This window comes from Perca flavescens, chromosome 17 (genome assembly GCF_004354835.1).
Source record: "Perca flavescens isolate YP-PL-M2 chromosome 17, PFLA_1.0, whole genome shotgun sequence".
In the NCBI taxonomy this organism is placed as follows: domain Eukaryota; kingdom Metazoa; phylum Chordata; class Actinopteri; order Perciformes; family Percidae; genus Perca; species Perca flavescens.
The window spans coordinates 10,164,468-10,190,960 of NC_041347.1; the positions used below are offsets into that span (position 1 = coordinate 10,164,468).

Here is a 26,493-nt window from a genome sequence, read left to right on the forward strand (position 1 = left end):
CCTGTGCCTAGTTATTCCACACCTAAACTCCATTTAAGTTTTTAATAACATTTTAGAATAGTTCCCATTCAGGTAAACAGAATCTGATTACCTTGATGGATTGGAAATGTGTGTCTGACGGTAGTTTATTTGATTTATTTATTCAAGGGGCCTCAAATGGAGGCACTTTAACTGAGGCAAACAAATGGTTGCCGTACCTTTTTCCAAGAGCAGAGTGTTTTACAGTAACTGTGAGATTTTATATTCTGTTAGCCTATGCACTTCTCTATTCCGTTGTGGCGAGACGCTAAGAATGAAAATAATGTCTGCCAGACTTCATTTGTTTGTTCAGACAGATTTTTTTGTCAGCATGTCATTGTTGCAACCTTATAATGGGTTCCACAATCCACCTGCTAAAGAGAAATATACTGTCCAGTGGGGTAGTTTGTGTGACTTAAGATTTTTTCCAAAAAACAGAATACACGCACACTCAGTGCAAGAGGCCAATGAGCAGGAGTCTCAAACTATTCTGTGATAGTTTTGGATTTCCCTCTCTCCATAAGCCCCTCATTGTGTTAGAGGACCTGCTTTGTACAAGTGCTTGCCAGCTGCTTACCAAATGAGGTTATAGTGTTTCCCTATCAACTGTAAATTTCAATAATTTGTTGGAAGGGCCTCTCACTGTCAGTTTTTATCATATTATCAATGACGACTCCATTTTCCTCTGTCACTCCATCTCAAGCGCTGACCCCCGGCCCTATTACAGGCCTGTAATGAAGTGCAATGGAGTGGTAATTGGTCCACATTATACCAGATCAGGTAACATTAGACTTATTTTCTTATCACAATGAGCCCTGCTGGTGACTCTCAATGAGAAACCAAACACAGTTCCTTTCTTATGCAGGCTATCATCCAAATAACATTTCAGCTCGAGACCCTTTCCCCATTTCAGTTTTCCATTTCAAGATTGCACTCCGTGTCCTCGGACTGTGCTTTGTTTCTAGCTTCCTCCACTTGAAAAGTCTCCCAAAACAGCCTCAGAGGTAGTGCAGATATGAGGTAGAGCTTTCCCGGGATGGGGGAAGTACAGTAAATGAGACTGTAACATGACCATTATGTCGGCAATATTAGATGTACAGTACTCTGCTTCCCCTCTGTTACAGCCTCCTGCCTTGGAGTGCTCGGTACTTTGTAACTTTAGTTTTGATGTTATTCTGTCATTGTAGAATTACACGCGTCTCTATGATCGGAGAACATTTCATGAGCTTGTGAAACTGTTTCAAAGTCTAAAAATGCATGTTTAAATAAGGCAGCATTTCTTCTGTTCCTAAAAAATGACCTTTTAGGAAAAGTTTCACCAAGGAGGTGCATAATGTGGACGTTATTGAAATCAATTGCAGTTCAGAAAATTGGCCGAATCCATTTTCTTATACCCAATAATTATGTGTCTGCTAAGTACAATTTCAAGTAAAATAAGCCAAACATAGTTAAGCAGCCTCATATTGCATCTCATATTAAGTGGCCCAGCTAACATCTAGGCATGGCTCAAGTAGACTTAAACTAAAAATAATGGCCGTCCTGGTCACTAGTAAACTCTTTAACCTCCTGTAACATTAACTAATCCAGTGCCAGCAGAGCAGAATATCACAAACCTGTTAGTCCTTGCTTGAACCTTTGTGCTCCGAGAGACATGTCAGGTCTCTGTTGTGAACTGACGCACGCACGCTCTCTGGCTGAATCGCTCTGTGTGCTGAAAACACACTGGCGACTAAAAAGACAGGATATTGGATAACAAGGTTAAAATATAGGAGCGAAAATATTCTCTTATTAAACTCAGACTGCAGGGATTTGATTTGAGCCACCTAATAGATAGTGGTTTCAAGGGAGCCCAAACAAAAGGTAACGGGCCGGTCATGCTTATGGTAGCTAATGGCAGAGTTAGAAGAAATTAGGGGATTCTTTTTCTACAGGAAATTGTACTTAAAGGAGGGTCATGGATCACCCTGCTCTTCAGAAGTCAGAGTGAACTTCTGCTGCGGCCATTAAAAGGTCTACGTCGGAGAGAGAGGTCAAAGCAGGAACAAAACTAATTGTATTATTGGAGAAAGGCAAAGCTGTGTAAATTGATTTTGTGGTTGGAATTCACGGTTAGACAAGTGAATAAACTCTTGTCTCGTAATTTTGTAACTATAATTAAAGAAAGTGAAGACTGAGACCAGGGCAAACATACATGCACATGCCAGAATAAGCCAAACACCAACAAAAAGGTTTAAACCGCGAGCCAACAAGGAACAGCTTCTTGGCTTTGATTTCGAACAGGTGTCTGGTCGATGAGGTCATTCTAAAAGAGATGTGATGGTTTGGTGTTTTGTTGGCGGAAGTGGAAAAAGCTGTTGGGTCGCGATCAGGTCCGTCCATTCTCACACAATGATCGGGATCACTGATGATTGCTTTGTGTTTATTGGCATTTACCTGGTCTTCCAGTTGATTCACTAGGTCTAAGCCATGCCAGGAAAATAAAGCTCAAGTGTAGCCTTCAACTCCTTTCACCTGCTAATATCACAGTTTTCACTATTTAAGTGATCAGTGGATTGAGATTTAGTACAGTTATGAATCAGCGTCATTTTGCGTCATCACAAACAGGTGTAGGGTCACACAACAGTAAATGTGACGCATTGCAATGTAGAATTGTCAGCAGAAAGTAGTGTACACAATACACATGCACAAGCCATATACACTACTTTTTTTGTTCCATTGAATTTAAGGGCACCATATAGCACATTCAGCCTCCTAAAGCAACAAAAAAAAAATCTTTATAACTACTCCATAAATGAGTAAAGTTCTTGTATTTTCTTTTAACAATAGAAGTCCATCTCTTTAAAGCAAGACGGGCTGCATCCACATCCCCATAAAAGGTATGTCCACATTCTTCCAGCAGAGCACAACAATCCTCCTGGCCTGCAGAAGTCCAAACACTTGTCCTGTGTTGTTGTGGCATGGGGATGCTGTCTTTAGTTCACGCCAACTTTATCCTAAGCGGAGAAGAAAAAGTTGGTGTTTGAAATATATATATATATATATATATATATATTTTTTGTCTTTTTCAATGGAGTTGCTGCCAAGTTAAGATGCTCAAACCAACTCCCCACAGTTGGAGATACTTTTAAGTCTGTCGAACCAATACAAAGGATTTAAATAATACATCATACCTTACGTATGATGGGACATTACTGCTAAAGTATTTTACCACACCTGTATAGAGGTACCTGCCTTGTAGTGACTGCTTTGTTCTGGTATTGTCTACATAGTGACTGGTGATGGAGACGGTCTTCTGGATGGTGTTGGTGATTGTCTGCTGCCCTCTAGTGCTTATGTCAGTGTGGTGCCTTGTGTTGTAGCGATAAGTTGTTGCATGTTAGAGGAAAATCTATTGTGGAATCTAAAACTTCCATCTCCAGTAGTAATAGTGACACAATACGGATGATTCATTCAGCTTGTTTAACTTAAGAAATACATTGTGTGGGCTTGAGCGTATGTACTGTATGTGTGTTTAATCATTTTAGTCAGGATTTTTGAGCACACAAATAACTGTACAGTACTTAATAGAATCATAATAATAAAGCTGATAATGTAAAAATGTCAAGCCAAAAGGAATACTTGGAATTGATGGTGGTGGTAAATATTCATAAAAAAGGACACGTTTGTGAACGGGCAACACAGATTTTGATAATGAGCAACTATAACATGTTACACACTGGACCTTTAAGAAGTAGTAGAGAATGGTCAGGGAGACTGGAATGTTCACCAATGAGAGTGTAGCTGCATACATATTATATGTATTTCTTTTGGTTTTAATGTCGAGCACTTTGATTTTGTATCTGTGAAAGGTGACATATAAATAAACCTTACTTACTAACTGTATGTACGTATAATACATATTAAGCTTTAAAATACACCCAGAAACAGTGTATCAGCATGCTTAGCATCAGCATCAGCAAGTCTGTTTTAATGCTTGTAAAAAACAAAGATGTGTTTAACATTAACTTTTATACTTTTATAACTGTGCCTCTGTGGTAGTGGAGTTTAAAGTAGGTAACATGATCATGGCCATAGGGTCAGTGTTGTTTTGAGATAAGCACATTATTTGAGATATAGTCTCACAATATCACTCTGACTGTGAAACTTTGGATACATCGCACCTTGTTAAGGAAGTGAAAAAACAGAAGAAGCATATGACGGTGAACTGTGTGTGTGTGTGTGTGTGTGTGTGTGTGTGTTATGTTTGAAAACAGAGCAAAATTGTATCTAAAGTGTTTCCTACATAACGACTAGAGGCTTTGGATGAACCTGTTTTCTACATCAAGGTCTGGGCATGCATGTCTCAAGGTTCAACACAGTATCTCCGTTAACTACCCCTTTTTTGTGTGTGTGTCACACACCCTCTAAATGATCTACGTACTATCTACAAATGACTAATGAAAAACAGCCAAGGGTATGTGTAATCAAAGACATTGTTGTACGACATGACACCACTGCAGCGCATTTTCTCACTTCTTCAACTGTTTCAGGAAGTGGGCAGTGTAACCAAAATCAGGAAACTAAGCGTTGCTATTAATACAACTGAGCAAAGTGCTGTAGCTGGTGAAAGCTAATTTAGTTTCAGTTGAAGAGTAAGCTTGACAAACCAAAGGGACATATTTTGGCAAACGATGCATCTTATGGGGTGATTTCCTGCACTTTTTGACCATGGAAGAACCCATCTCGAGTGTTAAATCAGGTAAATATGACATATCTTCTACCGTCTTTTTAGTCCGTTTCAGGTGGTAAAAATATACCCAAAAGAAAGCAATCTTTTTATACAATATGGATTACTCTTTTAAAATGTTTTATCTTTTCTTTTGAAATATGTTTATTTAATTGGACTTTATTTAACTGATCTTTCATGTTTTTTCTGAGCTTATGAAATAAAAGAGGAAGCAAGCACCTTAGCCTTCCTGTCGGGTTAAATTAATGTCGGTTATTTAAGAATTTCCCACACGTCTAAATTTGAATCGTGTCATCGGTCCATTAAGAAAAAGATGGCAAGTCTTCTCGGCCCTGTCGTCAGTGGGAACCGTGATGAAGGGGAAATAGTTGTGTTGGGTTTCTTTCCCAGTTAACATGTACAGAGGTGAACTTGACCTGATTAAACACTGTAATGAGTCAAACAAAATTACTCTGACCACTGTTGACACAGTGCAATGTTTGCACAACTCCTTGTTGGCTCGGCACTGAAAAAAATCAAACAAATCGGACATTCATTCTGTAACCACAGTGACCTTGGCATTTCACAGCCGGACAGCTGGTATGTTGTGGAGCATTTCCACGTCAAACATTACCTGCTGCAACATGGAGACCAACACATAATATCATCAGTGTCATATCATCAGTGCAATGTTTGAGCCGATTACAGGATTGTGATTCATTTCACGTGGTTATGCTGGGTCAGCAGCGTTTAAGGAACTAATGATTATTATTTTCCAGTTTTATGCTTTGGCTAGGCAATTTGGAGAGTGTTTTGAATGCATGCACTGTACATTCTAATCACACTGACGTATTCTGTCTTTCGGCCACATCTCTTTCAGCATGTGAGCTGTTAATTCTGCACACAGCTGAGGCAACGGAATGGGCAACATATTTGCAGCAGATCTTGCAATCCTCCAAACAATTCCGCAAAAGTTCTATTTCGCTGAATGCAGTCAACCCAGCTGAACATCTCTACGGATGTGACTTTGAATATTTCCAAAGCTGCAAGTGCATTGTGCTGCTCCTCACGGGAGAAATCCTGGACATGCTGTGTGACCCCGAACTGCAGGGAGCACTTCAGAGACTCCTTTATCCTCCACATAGAGTGGTGGCGCTGCTCTTCGGCTTGCCAGAGGATGATGTCCTGGCGGAGTGCTTCGAAGACTGGCCGAGCTGGAGAAAACTCTACGCCGACGACGATCCTGCGGTCTACGTTTCCACCATTTTGGAGTCCATCGCTGACAGTACGCAAAACTTAATCACCCTTTTTTATCATTATTATGTTATTATTTCAGTTATTTTAATTTTTTTGTGCCTTCAAAGACCTAACACTTTGGTGGTGTTATTATTATACCTAAACTGTATTTCTGAAGCTTTTTCCTAATAGGTTACAACTTTTTGAAATTCAGATAAGCTGCTTCGAGGCCCAAAGAGCAAACATAATCAAAGAGTCAGTTCACCCGAAATTACAAAAAGACATATTATCTCACTTACCTCAATACGCATGTGTCAAACTCAAGGCCCGAGGGCCAAATCCGGCCCCTCTCAGGTTTTGATCCGGCCCGCATTTCAATTTAAGTTCACAATAAATTAAGGGCTACCTAGTTTTTGTCGCTTTTTCCAAAGTTTTTGGTGGGTTTTTTTTGTACATTTTTGGTGTTTTTTTTTTTCTGCAATGTTGACACCTTTTCCGGCAGTTTATGCGCTTTTTTCAATGCTTTAGGCACTTTGTTTTAACGGTTTTGATGCTTTACTCAATGTTTTGCCACTTTCTCTGAAGTTTTTGCCGCTTTTTCCGATGTTTTTGGCACTTTCTGATGTTTTTGTTAATTTCTTCAGACAATTTTGACGCTTTTTTTTCGGGCCTTTTCCAACTTTTTTTCAACGTATTTGTCGCTGGCTGAGGAACTTTTTTGCGAAACTTTTTTGGGGTTTTATGAGGCCCAAAATGTTAGTGAGAAGACTACAGTATATGAGACATGCAATAATACACTCAAAATATTTGACTTTTTCTCTTAAATAAACACAATAATTTCTACATGTCTGGCCCTCGATGTGATTCTCATTTTCCAGTGTGGCCCTTAGGGAAACTGAGTTTGACACCCCTGCCTTAATATATTACCTTACATATTGTACTATATCTGGTGGTCAAGATCTGACAAGAAATGTTTGAAGAAGAACATCTCGATTGTCCGTGTGAAAACTGTTCACAGAGCAGGTTCACAGAGATGGCTGTGGTTTATCATATGGTTTTAAAACCGCAAATTAAATTCTGTATCTTCATTGTGTTGTGTCTACAAGGTGGTCACAGAAGGTTCGTATGTGGATACCTCAAACTTTCAGCATATAGAACTGAAACTATCAACTGAGAAAATGTTTATTTTGTGCATAAACTTTTAGTCTTTAGGACTCCCTGAATGAATATAGTATGTAGAATATTAAGGTTCACATCGAAGAGTGATTGATTAATTTTTGATAATAACATCTTTGCTTTTTTTTTTTTATTATTCAAAGGCAGACAAATGGAGGCCGAATATGAGAGCGAAGCTGTAGCTGTAGCTGCAGCAGAGTTGCACATCCCAGCAGCATCTTCTATGGAAAATCTCACCCTTGATGAAACCGAGGAACTGGTGTCAGAAGAGCAACAAGAAACTGTCGTGAAGGATGAAGAAGCAGTGAGCACGGGACTTTTTACACCCACGCACCTCACTTGTCTCACCGTACAACCAAACAGAGTTCTGTGTGGGGTAAGACTGAAGTAATGACATCATAAAAACATCAGGTCATATTACAGTAGTATCAACACTTGTTTTCTAGAAATTAACTAGTAAACTCCTAGTTGAAAATAATTACTTGGAAGCTATATTAATTCTATTTTCCCTATTTTTTTTTTTAAGGAACAGGAGAGAGTTTTTATCATTTTTACGCATAAAGTAGATGATTGGTCAGTACCAGAGGTAGAGTTTTCATCTGAAAATGTACTTGCAAAAAGGGTCCCAGGCACTGTGGAGAATGAATACACTATAAGTGTTACTGCACCTGGTAAGTATCACCAGGAAGTTTTTTTTTTTTCAGTGTTAATGGGAAGAGACTTGAATCTGAAATCACCGTATTTTCTTTTCTCCCACTAGAGATGCCTGCTGGAGTGGTATCACTCACCATGTACACTGACCAATGCTGTGTCAGCTTGAGGTCTGTTACATACTATACCAATATGGGAGAAGTCAGTCGGTATCTTGAAAATGCTACTGATCCTGTTAACTTCCTCTGCCAGGTAAGACATTATGTCATATAATAAAGTGTTGTTTTGCTACTGTTAAAAGCTCTTCAGGCTCTTCATGCATGTCATTTTGTACTTTCAGGCCTTCAACTTGACGTCCAATGCAACTGAGTCGCTGGACAAAATGCTAACTGACTCGTTAAAGTCCAGAATGCCTGCAACTAGTCTTCAGCTGTTTGGAATCAGACAGATTGAAGTAGACAATATGGCGTCATGTGAGTACAAAAACTCTGATTTCTTGTTCTATTAGTTGCGAAAGCTGATTTATTTTGGGGCATTCCCCAAAAACTTTCCCAAAGTTGGAGGCAGATGTGCCGTTGTTGCAAATGTATCACGAGAACATATCTGGAAGCATTTGAAAGCATATTTGATCCACATCTGCATTGCCTGTTTGATTTATTACGATGAAACCTCTCAGATTGAAAGCAGCTTTCGGGAGTCAACATACAGTCATAGGAATTGTTTCATCCGATTGCTTTTTTGGAACTTCAGGTCAGCGCAACGAGGAGCTTCCCACGCTGCTCCACTTTGCTGCTAAATACGGCCTGAAGAAGCTGACCACCATTCTCCTTCAGTGTCCTGGGGCTCTGCAGGCTTACAGCGTGATGAACAAGTATGGAGACTACCCAAACAAGCTGGCAGAGAAGAGTGGCTTCTCTGATCTCAGACAGTTCATGGATGAATTTGTTGTAAGTCCAGTGATGAAAGCTTTTTTTTTTTTTTTTATTTGCATGCAGCATCCAACAATGTGTTGCATATTTTCTTTTGCATATCTTTTTACTCACTGTCTGCCTGTCTCTTTTGTTCTGATAAATCTAGGCGACAGCAGACATGCTCAAGTCTCACATTGAGGACTCCATCAACACAGAAGAGGATGTAGAGATTTATGAGACGATGTCAACGGCCTCTGATAATATCATGATGAAGTACTCTGGTTGCTCGGAGGACATATATGAGTCAATGGTGGGGATCAACCCTGAATGTGCAGAGGAAATATGTAAGATTAACATGATTTCATTTATTGGTCCTTAAAATGGTGACGACTACAAAAATGATGGTCAAACTGTTTCTGATTCTGATGTTTTTTTCAGATGAGGTGATGACCGCAGTAGACGAGCCTGAGGAAGCTATGCTTAGGACGTTCTTCCAAGGTATACCTTGATATATTTGAATAACTGAAGAAATGACCTTAAATTGCAACATGTATAATATAGTAAAGTGTATATATATATATATATAATATAGTGCGGTTATATTGTGTCCTTCAGCAAAACACCATGTCAGTGTAAACCAGGACAACAATGGGCAACTTCAAAGTGAGGAAGAGGAAAAAGATAATGACTTAGATCAAATTGAAGAAGAGGAGGATCCATACAACCTCTGCCCAGAGGATATCTATGATACTGTGGATGGAAACGACACTTATAACCCAGCGATCCAGAACCGTCCACCAGCCCCCATCCCCAGACCTGAGTCCGAGTCTGACCCTGAAAAGCCTATGACCTACATCTCTAGAGGTATTGAGCGGTCTTTTTCTCTTTCCCCAAAAATGTTTAGATTTCATAAAACTGTTCCCCAAGCTTAAAAAAAAAGATAACTCAATATATCTCTGACAGTATTTTCAGATAAAGCTACGCCCCAGAGTAAAACCATGGAAATGGGATATCCTGCAGGTATTCTTTTCTGTTCTCAAGTCTGTTTTTACATTTCAAGTTGATAAGATCATCGTAAAACTGTTATTAATCTCCTTGGTTGCGTTCAACCTCAGTAAGGAACATTTTTTGGGGGATTTTGTAAAATACTAAAAAGGTTAATGGAAGAGGCCTAGAACTTTACTACACATTGTTGATTTTTCAACATTACCTATGATATTCCAATGACACCAATGTTACATTGTCTGTTTATTCAGTACTTCAGTGTGTTTGTTCATAAATCACTTGTGAGAGTACGTATGGCATACACAATCCTTAAATCTTAACTCTGTCAAATCAGTAGTGGAATGTAGGTACGTACATTTATTCAACTTCTGTACAAATTTGAGGTACCTTTACTTCACTTCAGTATTTCCATAGTATGTTACTTCACTGCATTTTGGAGGCAAAGTTATACTTTTTACTCCTCTACATTTATCCGACAGCTTTGGTTTCTAGTTGCTTTACAGATTCAGATTATAAATACAAAATATAAATCAACTAATACATTATGATATGATATTATAAGTTGAGCTACCCAGCAGTATATCATTTAATTTAGTATATCATTTAATTTAATTTAATTTAACTATAGTCTATGTCCACAACGTTCCACTTCCGGGATTGCTCTGTTGACGGATTTCACTCATTTAGGCCGGATATCCGTTATCTTGGGCTTTCCTTGTGTTGACATTCTAAACTCCGGTGGATTTCTGAGGACTATGGTTAACTGCTCCTCAGATCTCTGCAGGGTAAATCCAGACAGCTAGCTAGACTATCTGTCCAATCTGAGTTTTCTGTTGGACGACTGAAACAACTTTTGAACATACACGTGTTCCACCTAAACAAGTTCCTTCCTGAGGCTATTTTGCAGAGGCACTGTTGCTCCGCTCGGCACTTGGCGCCACCCAAGACGATTGTGATTGGTTTAAAGAAATGCCAATAAACTACAGCACGTTTTTCTCCCATCCCGGAATGCTATGTGGATTAGCCAGACTCTCCTCCATATTTAAAGGAGAAATCCGACACAAAATGAACCTAGGGGTTGATAACAAATGATTACAGAGTCGACCGTTCTCTGTGATATGTTTTGAATGTGACCAGTTTTAGCCCAAACCGCTAATTAGCTAATACCACTATTCGTCGGGGCACGAGGAAAGTAAAAAGAAATCGCTATTTCTATACCACTAACAAGACTCAAAATAGCACCACACTTCCACGGTAGCATAATGAGGGTCCCTACATGTAAACCGAAGCATTGAGAACTTTGTAAAGGTTTTAAACTTTGACAGTTTATTAAAAAGATAGATTATAAAGACAGTACCGTTCACGTATGCAGGCGGGCGCCATCTTGGGAAAGCAGTCGCGACCAGTAACCAGTAACATAGCTCAAACACGACGTATTTTGAGTCTTGTTAGTGGTATAGAAATATTTTTTTTTTTTTTTTTAATAATAACCACGTTTATTTCACACGTCATCAATGTATCATCAAACACAATCCCACAAGGTTCAATGATCATATATAAGCCGCGTGAAATAAGCTACTAAAAGCTTTTCGGAGGGGGCCCGATAACGATCATTTCTTTTTACTTTCCTCGTGCCCCGACGACGGCGTTATAAGCTAATTAGCGGTTTGGGCTAAAACGATTAGCATGAAAACATAACCCCTAGGTTTAAATATTTCAACATTTTTAATTGCATGTGGGCCTTTTTTGCACGTTCACCTCATTTCTTATAAACAGTAAATGAAAATAAAATGTAGCCTTTTGCATTTGCTGTGCAACTAATGTAAGAGAGGAGATACTATGAGCACTAATTTAAATTTTGTTTTAGCGGACACACCCTTTAGGTTCTGAATTCAAATAGTTTCTAGCCACTATACAATATGCTATACTGTAGTTATTTCGGTAGGCTAGTTAGGCTCTTTTCTGTCATATGAATATGTCAGATAGATTTTTAAATACTGTGCTTCACACATCAGTGCTCTCCCTGACTCTGCCTATTGAACCGAGGAGCTTAGTTCTGCCGATAAGCACACCAGCTTTCTACAAGAAACCGCTGTACAACTTAAAACAATCCCAAAAGAAAACACCCTTTTATTTTGACTTCACGTTGTCTTTTTGTAGTTACTAGGCATGACATAATGCAAAGTGGAAACGATATTTGATACCTCCTCTGTTTTTGTTAAATGACAAACTTTTCCGCCCATCCAGCTCAGTCTGTGTCGCGCCCCCTCTCTCCTGTTTATGACCCCTACGCTGGGATGAAGACACCTGGACAGAGACAGCTCATATCTCTGCAGGAGAGGGTCAAGGTGGGGGAAATTACCGTGGATGAAGCTGTCCAAGAGTTCAAGGCCTGGCAGTATGACCATGAGCGGAGGTCCAGCTCCATACGCTATCAGCAGGTGGATCAACTATACAAACATTATGGTCTGTCAGGTGCTGATTCGTGGTCAGGAAATAGATCTAACGTATGTGTGTGCTGTTTTTGTTGTTCTTCAGGAAAATCTAAAGAAATTACGAGAAAGCATCACCAGACGTCACAAAGAGAGAGAGAAGACAGGAAAGGAGCTCGGTAGAATATTTTGACTATTTATCATTGAAATATTTATTTTATTTATTATGAATCAAATGGGTCTAATGCAGCTTAAATATATCTCCACAATGAACAGTCTATAAACGTATATTACAGTTAAGAAAGGATTAAATTATGGGCAGCATATAGCGGAAAAACACATCCTGTTGTTTGAAAGAAAAAAAAGCTAATATTTGATGTGTTCTCCCCCATTTTAAGATTATGAGATAAGTGCTCCGCTGCAGAGGAACTTATACTGGGGCTCTAATGTGACGTTAGAGTGCTCTGTGTATGAGCCGGCTCCCAGAGTGGTGGCGGCCCCTCCTCCAGTGACTCAGAGTATCCAGAGAGGCACCTGGAAGACCGGTAGCACGTCCAGCACCTCCAGTGAGTCCTAATGCTTTTTTGTTGTTAGTTGTTGGTTTGGAGCTGCTCAGTGGCCAGCAGATCATACTGTGGTTGTACCGGGCAGCTTCCAGGTATGAATGTGGAACCGTGTGAATGTGATCGGGGCGTTCCTGCAAAAGAGAGGTTGCCTCTCAGTGAACCATCCCTGAATAAATAAAGGTTTAAAAACAACCCCCCCAAAAAAGTAGTCAATGGTCAGAACTGTAACTAAACAAGGACCAAAGTGTAGGTTCTCAGCTCTTTCTCCTTGTGTTTGCGTGGCTTTCTTCCCACTTTCCAATTACATGTACTGTTACGTCAGAGGCCATGTAGACTCTTTAAAATGTGAGTGACCTTTGCCGTGTGACGGACTGGTGACCTGTCCATGCACCTGCTTGCTGTTTAGGGTCCTGCCTCCACATAACCCAGGCAAGCGGGCAAAGGAAATAGCTGTTTATGAGACAGCCCATAATTTTATGTGTCTCATTAGTTAGCGCAAAAAAAAAAAAAAAGTAAGGAGGGACTACTGTAGCAGCCATAAGATAAAGAAACTTATAAAGGATGCAGGAGGAGAAAATAATACTCCCTCACATAGTGGAACTTGGGGGCAATGGTAATATTGGAAGCAGCAACATTTGCAGCTGTTGAAGTTTTTTATGAAACAGCTTGAATCTTCCTCTTTGTTTCAGTTGCATCTTGGGTAGCAGGATGTAAAATGTGTATAATGGTATAACAGTGGAATAATCCAAAACTACATTAAGTAGTAGAGTGAAGGGTCTTGACTAAGGGATGTTTTTTTTTCATATAGCTACTAGAGCGCTGTTTGTCAATAAATACATTTCTTCCGACTTCATACAAAATAATATATTGCAGGAGGTAAAGCACGTTTGAAAGTGCCTACCCTTGTCTAAAGCAAATGGTGATAGTCACGATAATGGTGGCCATCTCATTACGAGTCAGAGACCGTTTTGGTTTGCCTCTTTTACATTTCTCATAACTTTGTTTCACAACACTAAACAAGCCATAGCTTCCTTATTCTGTTTGGGGACCTGAACCTGATAGGGCTGTTTCTCAGTTGCAAGAATAAACGTAGATTTGTTTTCCAAGTAACTTGGAATTCCTGCACATAAGAAACAACATCGTCAATTTTGTAGAAATGGTTCAGCCTCTGATCTTGACAGATGTCCTGACTTACAAACGAGTCCTGCTAAATTGGTGGTGCCCTATTTCTATGATGTATTTGAGATGTTAAGATCTGTTAACCCTCCCTCTGAATGCAAATGAGCTCATATGGGAGAAAGAACGGGTAAAACAAATCCCAGAGGAGCCATTGTCTCAGATTAACTTGAATGTTTCGTCCTTTAAAAGAAAACTGATCTGACATTTTAAAATGTCCCTGAAATACTTATATTGGCCCATATTGTATTTTAAAAGTGTGAGTTGTCTCAGATTACACTTTGAGATATACAACAATCCCTCTCTTACAGCCTAATTTAAAAGAAAAAAGGCCCATAGTCAGATTACTGTTTGACAAATAAGCCTAGTTTGTTAAAGACCGACTTTTAAGAAGATCTGGCAGCCTCTTATCAGATAATTAATCAATCCTTAACAGTCATTGCATGTTTAAGTTATATTTGTTGTTTTTGTTGGAGTTTTCACTCCTTTTATGTTTATGTTGTTTTCAAGCAAGCTAGTTTAGAATAGTTCGGACATTGAACTGCTCTTTAGTATGCATTTTGGTTATATATGTAGGTTTTATGAAATAACTATTACTTTAATTTCCTGTACTTCGTAGCATTTTCAGAAAGTGCATATAAATATTGGAAAAGCACAAACACCATGCTTTCAAATGCATATATGCACTGATATGTTGAGAAGTTTGAAGAATTTGCAGACAGCCTCATGATTCTCATAGTTCTCTGTTTAATCTCGCTCTGATATCTCTCCCTGCAGTCATGTTATACAACTGTAACGTCTTTGTTGTGAGACTCAAAAATAAAAACATTTTTTTCCACATTTAGCAAAGTGGTCTTGCACCACAATTCACCACAAGCACGAACCTCTCACACACTTGAAATCCTGTCTTTTCTTTAACCCGTTTTTTCTTTCCTTCAGGTACTGAGAGCAACAGACTCAGCACTCACAGCACCATTAGCTACAGCAGCGGGACAGAGCCTGAGTTTGAGGTGATCCCCAAATAACAACATTCTGTACAACAATCTTCACATAGACTTAACTCCTTTTTAACATCAGTCTGGTATTGCTGTATTACTGTCTGTAAACCAAACTGAACCTTCACTTTCTCTTGTGGTCCTGCACTTGACACGCATGACAGTTTCATTCTGTAGTCACCGGCTACTTCAGTTCCTAAAATACTTACAAGAGCTACTTATAGTTTAAAGGTTTGAAAAGACTCAAACTGCAGGATCCATGTTTTTCTTCTTCTTTTCTTGTTTGGCACTCATTGTTTTTGCACTTATTGCTTAATGGTTTCTCAGGAATCACTTGTCATAGTGTAGTCAGAGCTGTGATGCTTTCTTTTGACACTCTTACTGAAAACCCTACTCATATCCTAAGAGTCTTAAATCTGATAAAGGTAGATACCTATGCAAAATTTCCCTAAAGCCCAAGGTGTTATCTTCAAACTGCCCGTTTTGGTCCAACCATCAGTCTAATACCAAAGGATTTTCAGCTTAGTGTCACACAAGATCAAGTACTCACACCTTAAAATATAGAACTAGAGAGTGTTTGGCTTTTCTGCTTGAAATATTACTTAGGCAATTCATCAATTATCAACAAAGTTGTGGATTCCGAAGTAGGTTTCCGTTGCTCCAGTAACTGATTTACTGACTTTGTTTCAGATGTGGAGCAAAGTGGAATGTTGGGTTTGTCAAAATGTGTTTTCGGTGTCGTCACAGTATACATTTAATTTTTTTTGTTTTGTTTTTTTTCCCCAAAAGGACACGATAGAAGGTGTCCCTCCTCCACCACGACCTCCACGGCAGTCTGAAGCTGCATCCCTCACTGCTCCACCCAGGATTCCTCCACGGATCCCAGGAAGGTCAGTTTAAAGACCAATGATTGAGTTTACTGATGTTACAATGCAGAACAATGCAATATAGTTCAATACAATTGTATATAAAACAATACAAAGTAGCAAATGTATCGTATTGCAACTATGCAATGCCTAATAGCAAATCTAATAGTGTGTGGACGTGTGACGGAAACAAACAGAGGCCAATAATGAATCTACAGGCAGTGATGACTGAGAGAGGAAATGCTCCCCCACCAATGATTCACAGCTGTGCGGGGAGGAAGCCAAAAGTGAGAAGGCGGCGAAGGCGTTGATGTTGATTCTGTGTAAAAATAAAAATATCTACCCAGAGGCGAGAGAGCACATAGTGAGAACATTTTAAAATGAAAGCTCAGATCAAAGTGACCCTAAAAGTGGTTTGATTGTTAACTATAACTGCACTGAATTCCTGTAACTTTCAGAAACTCCGCAGTCTGATCGTGTTATCTTATTTTCTTCAGCTATGGAACATATTTGATCTATTGTATTATAACGTAGGCTACTGTATATATCGTCTTTCTTGTTCATGTTGCCGTTTGTGCATGAAGAATCTTACTTGTTTTCTGTCTCTAAACTTATCATAACTTAGTAATGTTTCTTAAATAAATGTAGGCTAAGGTGTCATAATAATGACAAAGGGAAATGAACACCTACATGACACCGTGGAAAGAAAGTTTGAGGTTCTGCAAATACTGTAGTGTGGTAAAACTGAGTGGGTTTCTTGCTAATCTCATGGCACTGTCAGATCTTATTGATAAGTGTGTGTTCTATAGATTTTTGTTGAGACTGTGTGGATGAACTAGTGAGTTCAGCTGAAAGTTAACACTGATGATAGAGTGATTGAGGGGATTTTGGGTGTTTTTGTTTGCCTCATTAATTTTCTCAGCTGTGATGGGATACAATATTATACACAACGAGTAAATAAACGCAGCACAGCGTGACCGATACCATATGATACCAAACCATCGATACGATAGGATATCCAACGTGACGCAACACAACATGACACAAGTATGATATACCTTTTCATGTGCCAAAGGAGATTCAAATTATCGGGTCAGTATGTTGCCCTACAAAGGCAAAATGCCGTAATGACATTTTTATTTAAGATGATTGACTTGAAGACTAGAATCTTTGTCTTTTTGAAAATTAGTATGCCATAGGAATGTATAATATCTGCGAAAACAGTAATGTTCAGTTACTACAAAACAGAACTAAAAACCAAACCACAGTAACTGCACTCAGGTTAGGTAATCTGTGGACGGAAGAACTTGTCATCACACAAACCTTCAGAATAGCCAACTAGACAAAACAAGAACTGTATGAAATGAGAGCTAGCTGGTGAGATAGCCACTGCTAGCTTACTGTAGCTAAAACTACAGCTAAATTTACAGATTTCCCCCTACACTATCTGTAATTTGAAAAATGTCAATTTTGATTAATGGACATCTTGGTTACTCAGTTTGTTACTCCACATAACTAAATAAGGCGGTAACTAATCCGATAATGATTTAGAAAACCCCACAATTAAACTCCTAAAGCTAACTAGCTTAGCAGGGTACCAGTAACCACCATTTGAGCTTTTGACGTGAGCGGAATTCATGTGATTTGTTGTGCTTAAGTTACCTTTTACTACCCAGTCACACATTTAAATGTGTTAAAATTGGGAATTCATTTATTATATTGATTTCAGTACAAACTCTTAGATTTGTTCAAATGGATGTGAAAGCTGACAGAACACATTTGTTTATAGAGACTGCGCAGTCTCCCTCTCAGAACGTGAAAGGAAGATAAAGTATCTGTATTTCTAGGTTTTACAGTGATTAGCATTTCTGTTCTATTTCAATGACTTATATGGGTGAAATAGTCGGCTTAATAAAGCATTAAAAACATTACAGCCTTTTTATTTGTGACACATTGTTATCACAATCACACAGATAACCAGTGAATAATCCAATTATTTGTTTACCAAGGATTTAGTAAAGTTTGAATTGTTTAGTGTGGATTTCTGGGATAAAGAAATGGCACAGTATACTGCATGGAACACTAGTTTTAAAGTCTGGATGTATATGTGATTATTGCTTCTGCTATGTTTTGTTGTTGATGATCGTGATTTGGAGGTGACAGTTTACCTACAATTCACTGTGTATTACTACATACTGTTTCTTGTAGGGTGCCAGAGAAGATGAATGAGCGCTACTCATCCTGCCCGACTCGAGCACTTCCTCAAAGACCTACTCAGAGACACACAAACTCATCAGCACCTCCCATACCTCGCCGCCTGCGGTGATCGACACGTTCACTTTTGCTGGGTTAAGTTTCTAAAGTTAGGAGTATTTTAAGAGGGATGGAAGAGTTACAAAAACAGGATTAAGCAAGATGAATACACACAGAGAGACAGTTTTTTTTCATTTTGTGTGTTTTCCTTTTATTAATTGTATGTATCAGTGTCCCTAACAGAGTAATTCAATTCCCATAATATTTCTGTGTGTTTTGTATGTGTGTGTGTGTGTGTGTGTGTAGGTGTGTGTGCGTGTAGGTGTGTGCGTGCAGGTGTGTGTGTGTAGGTGTGGTTTTAATGTTAAAACCTTGAACTGTAATAACCCTGGAACATATAAAGATTTAACTGTGGCAATTATAAAGTATAATAAAAACAATATATATATATATAATAAAAATAATATAATAAAAAGTCATTATAGTATTGTAGTTCTCTTTGTTATAAGAAATTGAAATCTTAATTATGATATGTAATCATGGTGGGTAGTGGGTCTCGTGTTTACTGTTAATGCTGTTCAGTATATGATATTCCTTTTTATTGTACTTATTTTACCTTAAACAAAGGTATATAAAGACTTACAATTTGGTTCTGATATTTGTATATCTTCATGCAAGGATGATAAATTAACCTTTAGGAATTCAGTTTTATTGTATATTAGACTTTAAGTAACTTCTGAATTTTATAATAAAATATAAAAATGCGTTCCTTTATACACTTAAATGTGTTCCTATTTTAATTGGCTCCTTTACAACCAGTATTGAGTTATTTATTGTGCAATATGAAGTTTGGCCACTTGATGGCGCGCCATATTCTGTTTGGATCTGTATGTGAAAACTTTTTCCAAGTTGGTTGATTTTCTTTCATTAAGCATGCAGCAGTTTAATGAAATTACAAATGACTTCACTGTTATGAATATAAATTAATCTTGACTGCCAAAACGGTCCCCTCTAGAGTTCTGGGAGGAGAGACACATGTAAAGTGTGAGGGAGTGTAACCTGCTACAGCTTCTGGTCAACACTTTCAAAGTAAAATCTTTGCTGATAAATACACAGCATCAAAATGAAAGATTTAGATTAAATGTTTTATTTATTGTATCATTCACTGTATAGATTTGTGGTTTATAATAATGCAGATTTGGGTTCAGTTCAGTCTCACTTTATCATCCCTGTTTTTCGCGGCAACAGGCAGCTGTTTTTTTTGGGAATATGCTCTTAAGGGAACATGCTCTACTGTAGGCTAGCTAACCTTACCTGCCCAGCACAAAATCACATCTAAAGTTAGCAACTAGCAAGTAAACATAGTGGAACATTTAGTGTATAAAGAGCCAGATATTTTTCTCAGGGGTTGATAGCGACGAAAAACGAGCTCACAGGAGGGTGAGTATGACTTCAAGTGGTTTAAAACAGGACTCTTAATGGTGCTTATAATGATTCCGGTTCCCTGGATGTGTAACGTTAGCTAGCTAAATGTTTGCTAACATGGTAGCCATAAACTTTGTAGTTTAAAAGGTGATGTCACTAAATTATTGAACCTTACTATTTAGAAGGTTGTGCCGAAATGTGTTCTCGTTGATATATTGTGATGTAAGCCTAATTTAACAAGTGAAGTAACAGCATATTTTGTCCTCCTCAACTTGGAAACTTGAGATGTGCTACCTTTTCTTCACCTTTTGGAAGCACTCAACCGAGAATCTCCATGTTGAAGCGCAACCTCCTTTTTCAAGTAAGGTAACGTTAATGATATATGTTGTTCAGCTGCCTCCAATTGGCCAACACATCTATCTATTAATGGATTATTTTAATGTGGCTGCAACGTCCAACATTTATTTCGTAAGTGGTACGTCAAGGATATAGACTAATTATGAAGTGACTGAGTCCAGGCTTTTATGGCGAAGGGACGGTGGCCCAGCCCCCGGTGCTCGACGGTTGTGTTGTGCGGCGGTGCAGACGTAGCTGAGGCCGGTTGAGTGTGAAGCGCTGACAGGACGCTGGTGGAGAGCAGCCGTCGGCGCACACAGCTCAGTGAAGTGTGTCTGCAGCAGCGAGCATAACACTGGATTACCACCACACAGAGGTAAGCATGTTCCTGCTCTGGATCACTGCTGCTGTGACTCTTCAATGTTTTCTGGAGATGTATTATTATTATTATTCCAAGCCTACCTTCGTTTCCTTTTTTTTTTTTTTACATTGGCATCATAACCGCTAACTTTGTGTTATTGATGATGCAAAAACTAGAGCCTCTTAATGTATTTCATATTCATCATTCAGTCATTAAGTGTGAATTTAGCAGACTTTATCTGCTTAAGTGCTTTTACGTGAGTCAGTGAATTTAAGACGATGCATCTCAGCAGAGAGGCGCTCTGGCTTTGGGACAGTTGCTGCAGTAGCCTACAGACTGAGACTGATACAGTGGGAATGCGACCCGCCATGGGTGGCGCACTGTGTAGCTGATATGCCCAGGATAAAAGCCAAATTCTCAAATCTGGGAATTAAACGCTTTCTGACTTTACACCTTTTTTTTTTGAATACTGCCTGGTATCATTTTGTAAAAAGACGAATCCTTTCTAGTGTGGTTGTTTCTTTACGTTGTCAGCTAGCAGTGTTAGGCTTATATTCGCGGTTGTCATTGTGAGTCATAGGGAGCAGACTACAGGCTACTCTGTATGCCTACAAGGAGGCTGTGACATCAGGACCATGCACTTAATGGAATGCATATTATGCGGCATGGAGGTGTTAGGAATAGTTTATTGAACAGTGTTTCACTGTCATTTGTATCACCATGTTGTCAGATTAGACTGTAGCCTTTGCCATTTTGATTGGAGGACTTTAAAGGTGAAGCATTAAGGAATGATCATGTTGGAGTAGTTTGAGTCCATGAGGTACTTTAGATTGTCAGTGATGTGTACTAACAAAACAGGTTGTAATGTAATGTTATTGTAGAGGAATACTTCAGTACAGTTTCTTATTTCCACTTCTTAGTCCAGTGACATCAGTGCTATGAGCAGCTGTGTTGTGTAACTGTAATAGTGCGAAGAATCTCTGCAGGTATTGACACAGTGGAGCTGAATGTTAAACTCCATACATGTTCTAGTCCGACAAACAGGTCTGGCTGACTGAATCCCTAAAATGAACAGCATGTGACATGAACAACTGCCTCACCGTAAGCGTGTCCCTATATAGACCCATAGACAATCAGATTTTGCAGTACAAAGCACTGTCAGAACAGACTTTTAAAAAACAAAACAATTTACTAAGTATTTGACAAAGAGGAAGTTCCACAGCATATTACGAAATATGGATTAGGAAAATACAGAATTGCACTCATCATTGTTCTAATTTTGAGCCAAATTAGTCACTGAAAAAAATTCCAGTGTTTTTTTTTTTTTTTTTTTTTGTGTGTCCTGTTAGCATATTTCTGAATATTCTGAGTGCAGCGTGAACTCTTCTTCTAAGTGTACCTCAGTTCATGGATGTCATTCCATCCCAGTAAAAAAAAAAAAAAAAGAAAAAAAAAAGAAGTTTCTTTCTCCACTGTCAGTGCTATGTCGTTTCCCTCTGAAACTCAGCATATGTCTTGTTTGCCTGTCTTCATTCATGAATTGACTACATCGATGATTTCCTTTTTTTTTTTCTTTTTTTTTTTTTTTACTTCTATGGATCTGTGTAACATGACGCTAAACAAGCTCGATAAAATATTAACCCCAACACAAATAATTCATCAAACTGCTTCGAGGACAGAGGCAAAGCAGTCCGACGGATTTGCTAAAGTAAAAAAAAAAATCTCTTTTCCCGTGTTTTGCTATGTGGACCGCACGTTTTTAAATATCACACTCTCCTCTGCTTGTCTTATCCCATGGACCCATTTAATAGAGATAGTGTATCTAGACCTTCGTTAGCTACGTGTTTAAGGACTTTGTGTACGTGTGACCAAATCGGTTTTGCCAAGTGTTTTGTCCATGAGTGAAAACAATATGTTAACTCTCTCCACAGCATGTGTCCTCTCTGCTCACTGCTACTTCGGAGCATGTTGACTCAGTAGTAGTTCAGCAGTGTATGAAGCAGACTCCTTGTTGACAACATGTCAGCAGAGGAGTTGGAGATGTTTACACAGAGATGGTGATAGGTCCGTGTGTGTAGATAGAAGTCATATGTTACCTAGCAGCTCAGCCGCCATTAGTTCTGTCAGTCACTCAAAGAGCAACCAAACCCCGATGACCTTTTGCACATATTATTGTGTAATTAAAGCAAGTCAAATAAGACCTAAAGGGGCACTCGGAGAGCGCAGACCTCCACCAAGGCATGCTCTATGTCACCGTGTTAACGCAGTGTGAATTTTCCCAGTGGGGAGCTCACTGTTTTGATAATTCCAACACCACATTAATGCAGCACAAACGCCCTCATTCACCATGTTTACGAAAGTGAAAAATAATTTGTGCATCTGCTCCGTGATTTGGAACTGCTCCAAAATTTGATAGGTTCCTCCTTGTCCCATGCTACGCCCTTCCAACTAGTTTCATGAAAATCAGGCAAGTCGTTTATTTTCGTAATCCTGCTTACATACAAACGGGCCAACAAACAAACCAAGCTGAAAACATTGAACTCTTGGTGGAGGTAGCTGGGAAATAGCATTTTTATTTATTGAGATCGAAAGGATTCAACACATGTATCCAGTTTACAAATGTACAATTTATCGTTTGCAGTAGTTCATACTTTATTTACATTAACTAGCCTCAGTTTTCAAGGAGAATTTTCTTTTGAATTAATCACAATTTGGGAGATTTCAGGTGTTTTGATATGTATGAACAGGATTCCAGGGTGCGGAGTGACTAGTAGTCAAACAGAATGTGAAGTTTGGCACCAGCTTTCATAAGCCAGCACACCTAGTTCTTGTTTTTTAAAGGACACAATAAATCAAGGTCATGCATTTCAGTCTTTTGGGCTTGACAAACAGAAATGATAACATGTGGAGTAGGCATGGGACCTGTTGGTATGAACCCAGCTCAGTTGTTAATATTTCATGAAGCTTGTTTAGCGTCCAGTTACACAGATCCCCTAGATTTGAGAGGCGCGACCCTCGGAAACACGAATCTCAAAACTGAATTTGAAAGATTTGCCAGAGAGCCGGCTGGCCTCCACATCACCCAGCCTTGTCTTTCCAAGATGATCTCCATTTGGTTTGGAAAATCACAGGCTACAAGAACACAGAATATTAGAATATATGAATTAGTTACATTATGCTTGTGTAAGTTAAATCACCAAACGTGGCATTAGAATTTGCTTGCTTTGCCAAATAATTGTGTCTTTCACCTGTTACTTTGACACAAATGAGAAGAAACTGCCTTTGTAGTGTCGGCCTAATGTACCCACGGGTTTAGAATAAGTGCAGACTAATGATTAGCTTTTAATAATTGCAGATCTAAATTTAAAACAAAGTTTAACTGGACAATAGCAAAATCACTTAGAGATATTCTTCTCTTTGTTAAGGTATATTTCTCAAAATCACCCTCCTCTATTAGTCCGAGTTCATCCATGCCACATGCTTAGTCAAGCTGGATAATAGCATGGCATTTACCAAAACCTTGGTAGTGACAGTAGTTGTAGAAAAACAGCCTTGTCTTCACTGTGAATAACGGATGGCTTTGAACACCAGGTTTCTGTTTTCACTCCATGTTAATGTTACAACAGGTCGCTTAGCAACCCCCCTTCTGCTTTCTCCATCTGCTGCCATTGGTTGAAGTGGATGGTGAAGTGAAGTGAAGTGTTTTTGCTTTGGTTTTTCGAGGTCCGTGGCAAAAAGAAGCCCCCAGATCATAGACCCATGTAAACAAGGCAGTGAAAAGACAATTTATGTTTCAGTGATGGATTTAAGAAGCAACACTCCTCACCGCCAACACCACCACCTCCGCCCCTTCTCCTCTGTGTTATATGTCAGCGACTGATGGAAAACGGCAGTTGTTGGAAGATATTTTAATAGGACCCAGCATGCGTCCTCCTTACTCATCATCACACAAACCAAACCAGAATTACTAAGTGACACTGATCCATAACAGGTTTATAAATCACTCACCATACAATATGATAAACAATAATGAAACTCTAATATCCCGCCACCTACATGAAGCCAGGCTGTTATTGATGGAGCTGCCTGTTGTGTTTGTGTCTGGGTGTGACGGGACGGTGTCAGACTGGGCCGGCATTCCTGAAATAGACCGATGATGGGGACCCGCTGGAGCCCTGCTACACGCTCATTTCACACGAGGATACCTTCATAGCACTTAAAATTGCTGGATTATCACATCGCTGTTTATATTCACGTTTAGCCGCCATATCCTATGACTCAATTATCAAGTAGTCCTGTCACACAGGCGCTCCGGAGGGTTATATTAGGGAACACGCTCAGAGTGTCCAATCCACGTCAGAGTCAAAACATCCAGCAGAGATGAGGAAACGCTTTCAGCACTCTCTCAGACAATGATTTGAATTGTCATCGCAGCTCACCTAATGTGCGGTACGCCCCATTATCTAAGCCAGGAGGAATCTATGGTGCACAGCTGAGCTCGTTATCTAGTGATGACATTAAAGGAACATCATGTGTGTCTCTTATTCATATTCCCAAATTAAACGGCAGCATATTATCTCAAGGAAATTATCGTTCTATTGCATTCGTTGTGGATTTCTTTCCAATGATGTCATACACTGTATCCCAGTTATCTCCTTATTTGTTCGTAAGCTTTTCTTATTTTGAATTTGTCACTTTGCACCTACCAAAGTAAACTCTCTAAAAGCCCGCTAAAGAGACACCACAGGGCTACTTGAATATTCAGTTTAATGTTTATCATCACTTTGACCCAAGCTTTCCCACTCTTGGAGTGTAGCCTGTAGCCCTTGCTGAAGATGTACAGTATCACCCTGGGTAAACCGTCACCCCACTGACATTCTTGTTACACGGGTCCGCTCTAAAAGCCTAGCAGGCATGTTAAAAGCAGGCTGGCTGTCTAACAGAGCATCTGTAACAGTCCTCCCCAGGACCGTTACACGTGCCAACCAAGTGTTCCCTGTCCCGGGGATCTGGCAATGGTCAGGACCAATAACTGTCAGGGCTTCTCATGGACAAGCTGGCAGGCTGCGAGCCTCTCCAAGCGCGGCGGGACACTTCTTTCATTGGCTGGTGTGATGGGTGCTTTTGCTTTCTTTTCCTCGGAAAAAAGGACATTTTATTCCCAAAGGTCACAAACCTCCTCAAATATAACAGTGGTCACGGGATCACTATAAACTCCTTAAGACACTATGTTACTGTGATATTTCATTAGGTGAGGTTAAAAGAATTAAGGCAGAGAAGCAGTGTTCATACAGACTAAGCTCAAGCTCCAATCATTATCAACATGAATGTGTAATCCCGCTCTGAGGCTTATAATGACTGCAGCGTGTACGTTACATACATTTCCTTTTATGCTGCAGTTGTTTGAAATTAACTTCAAATAGCTCGGTCGAGGAATGTGTACAATCCCAGGCTGCTGTCCAACGTAGGAAGCTGTTTATGGAAGAGAGTTGGAAGGGTAGGTGGGGGTTCTCTTCTCAATTAGGAGGATAAGCTGCTGCTCCGGAGCGGCCCTTTCGAGCCATGTTTGGAGCTGTTTGATGGGATCCACGCACAGCGCTGGATAGCTTCTCTCCTCTCTGCCATTTGTTGACAAAGCAGAAGTCAAATTGCGTTACGTAACAGCCCTTTCTGTCCGTCCATAGTACAGCTGAGCGTGTGATAAGAGCTCTTTTGTGTTAACATAGCTCACTTTTAAGGTGGCCTCTGACTGCGGCACAGAGACCCCCTGTGTGAAACGCATGATAGTTCAACTTGGTACCACCCCACCTTTGTTTAGTTTCCACAGGGGGTAGACAGACAGAATCTGGAGCCTGATTCAGATAAAGTGATTGTTGCTGCTCTGGTCCATTGAACTCATAAAGAAATTCAATTTCATGAAGAAAAAAAAAGTACTGCATCTACTAGGGTCAAGCCAATTTGTTGGATATGACCCATTTAGTTTTTACCCACTTTCAATAAGCTGAAAGTTTTTCCTTGACCTCAGCTACAACCAGTCGTCCTTTGAAATTTTTATTTATTACTGTAATATAAGAGTTTATACTTCCCACTACTATTAAGAAGGTGTGGTCAGTTACATGGCTTTAGTCTTGGCTTTATTTATTTAAAGGAAAAGGAATGTTTTTTTGTCTTTTGTTGGCTCACTTTTACTCACAAAATGCTAACCGGCAACATAGGATTCCATTCACTACGCTAAGCTAACTAGTGGCAGCGCTGCCGGTGTTGCACCGTACTAAAACATACAATATTTTCTGTATTTTCTTGGAATGAAAATGGATATGTGTAGAGATTAAGGCACAAATATAAGTGTTGGTATAAAAACATTGGTATCAGCCCTCAAAG

The 26,493-nt window shown here is 39.3% G+C and overlaps 2 protein-coding genes across 10 annotated transcripts in view; both read left to right on the forward strand.

The window, feature by feature from the left end:
* The first annotated feature begins 4,492 nt into the window (after positions 1-4,492).
* pik3ap1 (phosphoinositide-3-kinase adaptor protein 1) lies at positions 4,493-18,469 on the forward strand. The gene is made up of 17 exons (XM_028604371.1): positions 4,493-4,756; positions 5,604-6,008; positions 7,279-7,511; positions 7,662-7,806; positions 7,896-8,038; positions 8,127-8,259; positions 8,537-8,733; positions 8,864-9,041; positions 9,136-9,195; positions 9,313-9,561; positions 9,661-9,717; positions 11,950-12,143; positions 12,241-12,313; positions 12,533-12,700; positions 14,816-14,886; positions 15,661-15,761; positions 17,946-18,469. Exons 1-17 carry the CDS (start codon positions 4,726-4,728, stop codon positions 18,061-18,063), a joined length of 2,556 nt encoding a protein of 851 aa, XP_028460172.1. The 5' UTR covers positions 4,493-4,725; the 3' UTR covers positions 18,064-18,469.
* A 778-nt stretch (positions 18,470-19,247) lies between these two features.
* sorbs1 (sorbin and SH3 domain containing 1) overlaps positions 19,248-26,493 on the forward strand; it is a 44,534-nt gene continuing 37,288 nt past the window's right edge. For 2 of the 9 annotated variants that reach the window (XM_028602716.1, XM_028602715.1), the window contains exon 1: positions 19,249-20,127. The gene's annotated coding sequence lies outside the window, so the exon portion shown is untranslated. Of the gene's footprint in view, positions 20,128-26,493 lie in introns of all 9 variants that reach the window. The other 7 variants (XM_028602711.1, XM_028602712.1, XM_028602710.1 and 4 more) reach the window with 7 other exon arrangements.

What these genes read in the sequence shown, in the direction of transcription:
- pik3ap1 (XM_028604371.1), top strand. Translation starts at nt 4,726, where the DNA reads ATGGAAGAACCCATCTCGAGTGTTAAATCAG. An exon ending in CATCTCGAGTGTTAAATCAG is followed by an intron (nt 4,757 to 5,603) that starts GTAAATATGACA and finishes CATCTCTTTCAG; the next exon opens with CATGTGAGCTGTTAATTCTG. An exon ending in AGTTCATGGATGAATTTGTT is followed by an intron (nt 8,734 to 8,863) that starts GTAAGTCCAGTG and finishes TGATAAATCTAG; the next exon opens with GCGACAGCAGACATGCTCAA.